This window comes from Bufo bufo, chromosome 2, assembly GCF_905171765.1.
Source record: "Bufo bufo chromosome 2, aBufBuf1.1, whole genome shotgun sequence".
Lineage (NCBI taxonomy): Eukaryota > Metazoa > Chordata > Amphibia > Anura > Bufonidae > Bufo > Bufo bufo.
This window is the reverse complement of record NC_053390.1, coordinates 665,250,439-665,259,685: the sequence shown is the minus strand read 5'-3', so window position 1 is coordinate 665,259,685 and position 9,247 is coordinate 665,250,439. Positions and strand designations below refer to the sequence as shown.

Genomic DNA, 9,247 nt, shown 5'->3' with positions numbered 1-9,247 from the left:
TCTCCCCCATACAGATCTATGTCTTCTTCTTCCCTTCCAATAGGACATGATAAAACTTGCTGCCTGCAGCCACCACTAGAGGGAGCTTATGCACAGGAATGTATACTGTTATTATTAAACTGAATGGAAGCTCTTAAATCTCTATGCACTCATTTCTCTCTAGTGTTAGCTCTACTAAAATGCTGTTGATTTACCTAGAACAAAAGAAGTTGCTTAATACCTGGCTGCCCTTACCCCAAGCCCCACAAATGTGAAATGATCTGTTACCATGGTAAGTAAGTCACTGTCTGTACTATATTAACTACTACAGAATAATGGATATTACTTATAACAGTTGTCCATTTTGGAAAATAATTTTTTGCAAGAAGAGTCTCCCAATAACAAACTGATCACAAGGTGTTCTGCTGCTGGACTACCCAGTGTTCATCTCCAAATTATAGAATAACTCCAACAATGGGTGTTCAATTACCTTGCAGTGCCTTGGCAGGAGAAACAAAGCATTATTCATTTGTGGAGTTTCTGGGTCAGGTGTGTCCTCTAGAACAAAAGACCAGTTTTTTGGTGGAAAAAAGTCACAAACCCCATGTTTGCAACTTATTAAATAGCATTGAGGGGGTGTGGTGACAGTGAGTAAGGGGTTGGGCCAATGGGCCTGGCACATTTATCTTCATTTATGCCAGTTTTCTGACGTAAATGAAGAGTGAAATAAATGGCAGTTCTGAGCTGCCGTAGATTTCACAAAAGGCGCTTGGACTGCCAGAGGATGTTACAAATTTATGACGAGGTCTGCACTTTGTCATAACTAGAGATGAGCAAAGTATCTGAAAATTAGATTCGGCTGCTTCGCCAAATTTTACAAAAAAATTTGCTACACAATGAATTACTTCGTCAAAAAACGCATTTCTTTGTAAGTAGTAGCGCGATTGAACCACCCCCCGTCATTGTACCACTCAGATGCCGCGTTCATACATGATCGCCGCATCTGATATACATGGTGTAAAATAAAGAAAAACTAAATCATACTACCCTGATCTATTTGCTTGCGACTGGCCGGCTGCTGCCATCTTGCTTGAAGGCCCGAAATGACATCATCATGCTGGCCGGCGTGGTGACATCATACATCACCACACACAGGATTTCGGCTGAGGTCTTCTAGCAACATGGCGGCGGCTAGCCTGTCTCGAGCAAATGGAGCAGGTATGATTTTTTTTTTTACTATTTCAGCTTAAATCGTTTAGTTACCATGAAGTACAAGGTAGCAAATCATGGCTAATCGAATTTATCCGAAATTCCGATAAAAGTACACTTCTTGGACTTCGATTCACTAAACACTCGTCATAACCATTCTTCGTTCTGGTTAATCAATTGTGGAACTGAATGAGGGTCTGCCAGAATGGTCTAATAGACTAGTTATTAGATAAAATACTCCTTAATAATGTATTTTTCTGAACTATAACCTTTTCATTGTATTTTTGTGTTTAAACATCCAAGCCAGGCCTTCATGACTACATGTACTTTTGCAGATAATTCTCATTTAGATATTTCTTATTGACTCAGTGAGATAAAAAAGAGAAAGCATGTTTATGTCTCTGGTATGCCAGATATCACTTTATTTTTATAATGCATATATAGCCATATGGTGAGCCTTTGTATGTCTGTCTGTCCTGTGCCAAATGTAGAATACTCAAAAGTATATATATTTTTATGCTTTATGTATATATTTCATATGTAGACCTTTGTTTCTATGGTTACAGACTTAATACAAACCCTGAACGGGGCTAACCCACATGCAGATCCACTTCAGCTCAAATTGCAAATTTACAGATGAAATCCAAGGGTTAGGCATGGATTTCTGATGTGGATTCCATGTTGGACTTTTCCACATGACTGTTAAGTCATGTGAAAACACCAAACCTTAAGCATACCCTAAACATACCCAAACAACATTTAAAACCAATAACAGGTAATAAGTATCTGATCGCTAGGGCCCCCACTACTGAAACCCTCACTTATTAAAAGAATGATGTCCCTAAGCCCCCTGTATGAATAGAACAATGGGGCACTTGAGTGACCACCACTCTATTTAATGTCTATGAGACTGTTAGAAATAGTCAAGTACAGTGTTTGGGTATCTTTGCAGTTCCTCAGCGTTTGAATGGAGCAGCAATGTGCATGCACGCCCGCCACATCATTCACAAGCTCCTATTTGCATGATTGGTGGAGGTCCCAGAAGGTCGGCCCTCATCGTTCAGACACATCACCTATCCTGTTCCCCTGTATAGATGATAAGTGTTGGTAATGAGAAACATCAACTTCTAGCATTTTTCAGATAATATTGGGTGAAAATAGTTAACAGTATATACAGCGGTGTTCTGACAAAACTAAACCTGCCATACACTTTAGATTACTGTCGGACTAACAGCTATTCTTACTGATACCCTTCCCACTTTCCTCATGAGCATGAATGTTTGGCTCAGCCATGTACGTTTGTGTTCACAAAAGGGAGAGTAGAGTAAGCCACTGCTAGACACATCTGAGGCACTTTAAGACCTTTCAAAACTTCTTTCAGGTTTCCCAACAGAAAAACAAATGTCTATGTATATCACGGTATTCTGTGTTATTTTAATAAACTGCAGGACAAAATTGGAATTATGGAGCTGAGGAGTTCTAAACTTTTTTCAAGCACCCATACGAATTAGAATAATGCCCAATTTTATTTGGACTGGCCAAACACTTAAATATAAAATATAGAAATATCTTCTAATTATTGTCAGTACTACAAAAGTGGTTACTGGAAGGACAAGATATGAACTGGACCAACACAATTTGAATAGTGATATATTAACATCGTACAATGGTTATGCAGTATGTAACATGAGTGTGTTGGCAAAGCTAAGGCTGGCCATACACTTTACACTGCTGTTGGCTGAACACTCGCTGACCTGACAGCTTTTCCTATCACTCCGCCAATTTCCTTATGCATATGCATGCTTGGCTCAGCTGAGCGTGCTTGTGTTCACAAAAGAGATATAGCAGTACGTCACTGCCAGACACCTCTTGTGGTGGATAATCTCCCTTAAAAAAGTAGGTGGAAAAGTGTGTGTGGTTACCTGTGACTTTCTAAACAGCTGATTAATCTATAGGGTATGCGGAAATTTTTTGTACTCTTAGGATATGATATGTAATGTATACTACGAATGCAGTCAGATTATGGATATGAAAAAAGCTAGTAGGCTACTTAGAAACTCATTGCACTGATACACAGATAATTTCTACATTACTAAAATTAGATGATTATATAATTATAATTGTGTCATAAATCTTTTTTCCGCATTTATAATAATAAAATATGTAATGTACCCAATGACAATGCTATTAAAGATGTCAAATGTAACACTAGAGATCAGCGAATCACTCAAAATGATATTTGATTCCGAATCCATTTTACCCAAATTTAAAATGTTGCAAATTTGTGTATGACACTCTGGGGTCTCCTAGGACCCATATTTTTTAGTCTTGTTTCTCACTTTTTTTTTTTTTTTTCATTTTTCTTTCTCTCTCTCTGTATCATAAGGGTAATATTTGAGATCAGCTTTGCTTGAGTCTGTGTTGGTGTACTTTACACGACATTTATCAACTATTCTCACATTGTTTGTTAAATGTTTGCATCTATAAACCTAAAACTTTTGTCTAGAAATGATTCTCCAGTTTTTAATGCCACCCCCTACTGGAATGACTTTGAGACTTTTTTTGCCACTTTTTAAAAGTGATAAATATGGAGTGAAAATAACTAAAAAAGCCAACCATGCCAACTTTCCCACGCTCTTTTGAAAACTGGAGTGAATGGTGTAAAAATACAGAAAGCCACATGTTTTTACCTAAATAAGCCCAAAAATTGAAAAAGCCATATTTTGCAACTTTTTAAAGCCAGAATTCTGGAGTGAAGGGTGTGATAAATTCTCCCAATGTCTTTAGACATTTTAGGTTGTCTATCTTACAAATATTTGGAGCCACCTATAATTTCATCATCTAAACCACTTGTCATCTGATTCTTTGTACATGTCAATATCTAGTTTTTTACAGGCCAGTCTTCATCCATATTTCACTTTGCTTCTTTAAACAGTACACTTAACCATTTTCTACCCAAGATCTATTTACAATGTAAGTTAAAATAATCATACTTTCAGTCCTATTGTTATTAAGTAGCTAAAATAAGGAACGTTAAATAAGTAAATTATTAAAAAAAAATGGCCATGTTTACCTGTTGCAGTTTAAGAATCTTTCCACTTAAGATACAAAAATATCCCCTATTTTTTATTAATTAGAACTATATTCTGAAACATGTCCTTTGTAATTCTGTTTTCATTTTCTAAAAGTAAATTTCTTTTTATTCACTTTTTTTTTAATATCATTATGAGGGCAACTATATTGCCTGAGCTGCTGGTGAACAGCAGTTCAGTCATTTGTTTTACAGCAGTCACATCCACATAAGAAACAAAACATACTATTGACTTCTATGTAAGAGTGTTTTACCCAGGTTCTGTGACCTGTGCAAAGTTCACTATGGAGAGAGGGGGAAAGAGATATGTCCTGATCAGCTATTGTCAAAGGTGTGATCCCGTGTTCCCTAGGGACTTCTTAAATATAGATAATGACATGGAAAATTAAAAGAAAAAACTAAACAAAATAAATGTTGAACTTGAAGAACTTGATTTAAACTTTGATATATCTTAACAGATAAAAATGCCTGTTTGTCCCTCTAGCAGTTCCTTATCCCCTTTCCATATGGGCGGCATGTAATCTGATCCTTCAGTGAGCCAACAGTCCAACTTGGTCTTTCAAGATGGATTCAGCAGAGAATTCAGAGTTAAGAGCCGGATAAGTGGAGAAAGATGCTCTTTCTTATCTGATAATTTACATCACAAAGTATCTTAGATTATACTGTACTATGGATTTTTGCAATGTTTGCTGAAAGGTTAGTGACCACTTAAATCACTTAGACATAGGGAGAAAACTTTACATAACCTTTTATATATTTCACTGGAGACACATTTTTGAAATGTTGTAATGTTTTATACAGGAAAGTAAAAATCTGATGTCAGTTTGAAGTGTTGTGCCACCACTGAATGGGATTACTATAACAATCCAGGGTCATTATTAACCATATTATCAAGAATAAAATGGGTTTGTCTATTTCTATGTTAGGCACAAGGGTTCCAGTGGGGTGGAAGGTCCTAGGTGTTTAAATAAATACCAGGAGGGGTGATATCAGTTTGGCACATTTCATTACTCCATTGTTTTTAACATCAGTACAGCAAATCAAACTTTTCATGTATTACACCATTACTTTATGATGTTTTTTGAAAATTGTATGAGATTACTGAAATTAACTCATGATCATGACAGAAGTTAAACTCGTCAAACTCCAATGGTAAATGGTCGTTCTGGAGATAAAATCATAGGAAACAAAAAAGTTTTATTTTCAATACTGAGCATTATCAAGTGTTCTGAATGTAACATCAATGTTAAAGATTAGAATATACAGAACTGATTTGCTTTTATCAATAATAATAGTACTTTCTTACACAACCCCATTGTTTTATATAGGCTTCATTTCTCTTCCGCAAATGTATATTTGGCTTTTAAAATATGCATCTTGTGATGTAACCCTTATGTTCCTCTTATAGTATTCTATATATATATCTATATATATATATACAACCAGAATGGAAGCAATTTATTGAAAAGCCATTGTTTCCTTTTTTCGAAAATACCAAAAAATATTTTTTCCATGTTTTTTCTCTTTTTATCTTATAAAATGTCACATCTTGATGCAGTTGATGTCAAGTGTGCTTAAGTCATATGAATCAAGAGACTAACGGTGGCTTCAGAAACTGGTGTGTTGCCTGTACAACGATTTAAGTCAAATTAACAGATCTTCCAATTTTAGCTGTGCATGTCAGTCAAGCTTCATCTTGAATAAGTGTAGAAAATTGAGTTGTGTCTATGCTGTATATTTTGTTTCCCTTTTTATTTCCAGCCAAGCATCCATTTTGTTATTCAAGATGAAATCCACAGAGATGATAGAATTCTTGTTTAGAAAATAAAAAGTCTTCAAGATATTGGATGCCTCTTTCACCACGTTGACAATAAACGCACAAGAAAGACCATTGTGTAAGGCACTCAAAAGGTTCTTATCAATCACGAGAGATCAGTCACACTGACATTCATTCTCATGCCAGGACTCACTGCATGCACTGCTTTTGGAAATTCTGGTGTTAGAACACGTCCATTTTCCCCAGCACTTCCTGTAATTGACAGCCTTGCCTTGTTCCTCATGACATCACTGAACGATATCTTAAACATAAAGGGAGAATAAAAAATGTAACATATTCATGTGATGATGATACATAAGAAAGAAAAATAAACTTTTTCTTGGATCAAACACAACAAAAATATAACAAAGAGCTAGTCGCAATTAGGCACATTGAATATGGTTAGAAGCCACTATAAAAATGTTATGTTGTTAGTTTTCTGAACATTCAAATGTACTTGAGTGTGTATGTTAAATACACTGGGGTAGATTTACTAAGATTATCTAGTTGAAATTTAACTTGCCTAATTTAGAAAACTAAGTAACGTAAAACAATTCCACTTGTGTCACATTTGTGACAATGGATGTCAATAGGTCATATCCTAATTTCAAATGTACTTTCAGTTTAGCCCCTTTGCCCTGGAGCCTTAACTTTGTTTCTTTTTCAACCTGTATGGAAATAAACTAAAAGGTTTTTTAAGTCCTTATGGCACATATTTGTTTGCATATGCAATTCACTTACAGTTCACGCATTAAGTATCCACACTGAGGTATATGATAATATAATAAACTAAAAAGATAACAAAAGATTGATTCAATGAGAAATCTATGTGAATAATATGATATGAAAAAAGGACATTTTCAGATTCACCTATAGCTTCAAATGACACAATTCACTGGAAAAGTTACAGTACCTGTAAGCCAGTGGTTCTTTAGCGGCATTAAAAGTGTGAACTGGAACCTATATATGACTAAGACTCCTATTAGATTTTGCTAGTTTTTTGCATTCATAAATAATAAATATTTCTCTGTTTGGTGGTTGTTGAGATCATTGTTTGCTCACCCCTAGAGCATTTAGCATATGCAGCAAAAATTCAACAAATCAAATTATTGTATGAGAATTCCAACAATATTCCCTTTGTTTAATATGGCCCATTAGCAGATTAGCCTGTGATCTCCAGTTAGCCTCATATTTCTACAGCTATCTAGATAACATAACAATTTATATCATCATGTTCTTATGCTGACCATTCCTGTGCCAATTAATCACAGAGGGAAATTAATCTTACGTAGCATTTTTTTTTGCTACAAATTTATAAAGATGTTGCTCGATGTTGATCAATGTGTCACATCTTTAAATACAAGTCTAGAGAAGAGTCTTACAACTTTATACATAAATATGTCTAAATCCTGGCCAAGCAGAAAGCCATGACCACTTATTCATTCTACTTTTAAATTTACATGCTAGCCACATACATACAAATAAATGTGGGCTATAGTGTGTTTGCTTTGTAAACACAGGATTTCCGTTTTTTTTTGGTACTGTGACATACTGTAAGCCCAGCACAACACTCAAGAACAAAGCATTGTCATCTGCTCCCCTCTATGCACAACACTGTTTGTTTTTTTAAATTTATGACAGATAAAAGTGCACCTCCATAAAAATTATTGCATATACGTTCATTAATTCCTACATTGAGCATTCTGATATTTTATCATCTATGACACAATGTAATTTCAATATATTTAGTTTGCAGTACTTTTCTTTCATGCTGCAGAGGCAAAGCACACTGCCAAATGCAGTTGCGTGATACTCAGCTACCTCCAGAACTTCCATAGAAATGAATGGAGTGGCCGCACACATGTGCGACCGGCGGGTCCGATTATTTCAGGTGGGCCTCAGGGGATACGGGGCTCCCATTCTCGTGATCAGTGGGAGTCCGAGCGGTAGGAACCCAACTGATCTGATAGTAATCTCCTATCCTGTTTTAGGGGATAACTTTTACCTCCTGGAATACCCCCTTAAAAGTGTTAGTATTAATTACTATTTAGAGGTTGTAATCTGATTGTTGGGTTTAATGTAACAAACATTTCTGAACATACACAGTACAATAAAACCTCTCGAAAAGGCCACCTATTTGAGAAGACTACCCCCTTACTCACAACAGATCCAGTTTTACTATATATTATATAAGTTGGCCAGCATTGAGAAGACCACCCCCCTAAAAGACCAATTTTTATCTCAAAGAGATTTCACTGTACTTTAATTTTATTTTACATTGAAGGTGTTTTATGGTCCTGTAAATTGCAGTTAAAATAGTTGAATAAGCATCTGCTAAAGAAAAAAAATCCCTATAGGCTTGGTATGCAAAACTGAGAATATTATTGCACATGCCTTTAACCACTCAGAATGGTCACATCATGTAATAATTGGTTTAAATAATGTGCTCCCAAGACACTTTTACCTTTCAAACAAATCTAACTGGGCACATCTTATCTACAGTAACTTTAGTAGCTAATTTTACACATGGCCCTTGTCATTTCCCTAGAGTCTTGTGCAGTGTAAGTCTATAGGGTCTTTATATGCCTCTATCCTGCTGGGTCATAAAGAGGACCTGTCACCTCTCCTGCCATGTCTGTTTTAGTAACTACTTGCATTCCCTATGTAGTAACAATTCTGGAGCATCCTCTATTATTCCAGTCTGACACTAGAATTATAAATTAATTGCCAAAATCCTCAAAAAAACTTTTAACATTTATTCTAATTACTAGTTCATTTAAATACCAAATTAAATGGTAAGATAGAACAAATAATTATAGCAAGATTTAGAATCTAAAGGAGTATATTGGGATTTTAAAACTGATAGCCCTACCCTGCTGCTTACTGCAGTGCTGCTTATATGAAGTGAATGGGAGCAACACTTCAGTATTCAGCTCCATCCACTAAACAGTGGATGGAACTGTGTAGTTCTGGCACCAACTTGCAGCACTGTGGCTACTCAGGTTCGACACCCCTCAAACCTGCTGGTCAGGTATTCATGGCCCATTGTGCGGATTGGATATTACAATCGTGAAATGCAATTAAATATTTTCAAGACTCATAATAAAGTATAGACCTGTGAAATTGACCTGTGATACCCTTTAGTTAGTGAC

At 35.8% G+C, this 9,247-nt stretch overlaps 1 protein-coding gene across 7 annotated transcripts in view; it reads right to left on the bottom strand.

Moving 5' to 3' along the window:
- Positions 1–3,518: 3,518 nt before the first annotated feature.
- Positions 3,519–9,247, bottom strand: part of GRIA2 (glutamate ionotropic receptor AMPA type subunit 2) — a 255,259-nt gene continuing 249,530 nt past the window's right edge. For 6 of the 7 annotated variants that reach the window (XM_040418588.1, XM_040418586.1, XM_040418590.1 and 3 more), the window contains one exon: positions 3,519–6,357. Coding sequence is in view for 4 of the 7 variants with exons in the window: in XM_040418586.1 (XP_040274520.1) it covers positions 6,202–6,357 (156 nt within the window). In the remaining 3 variants the exon portion in view is untranslated. Of the gene's footprint in view, positions 6,358–8,784 lie in introns of those variants that run through there. The other variant, XM_040418589.1, reaches the window with a different exon arrangement.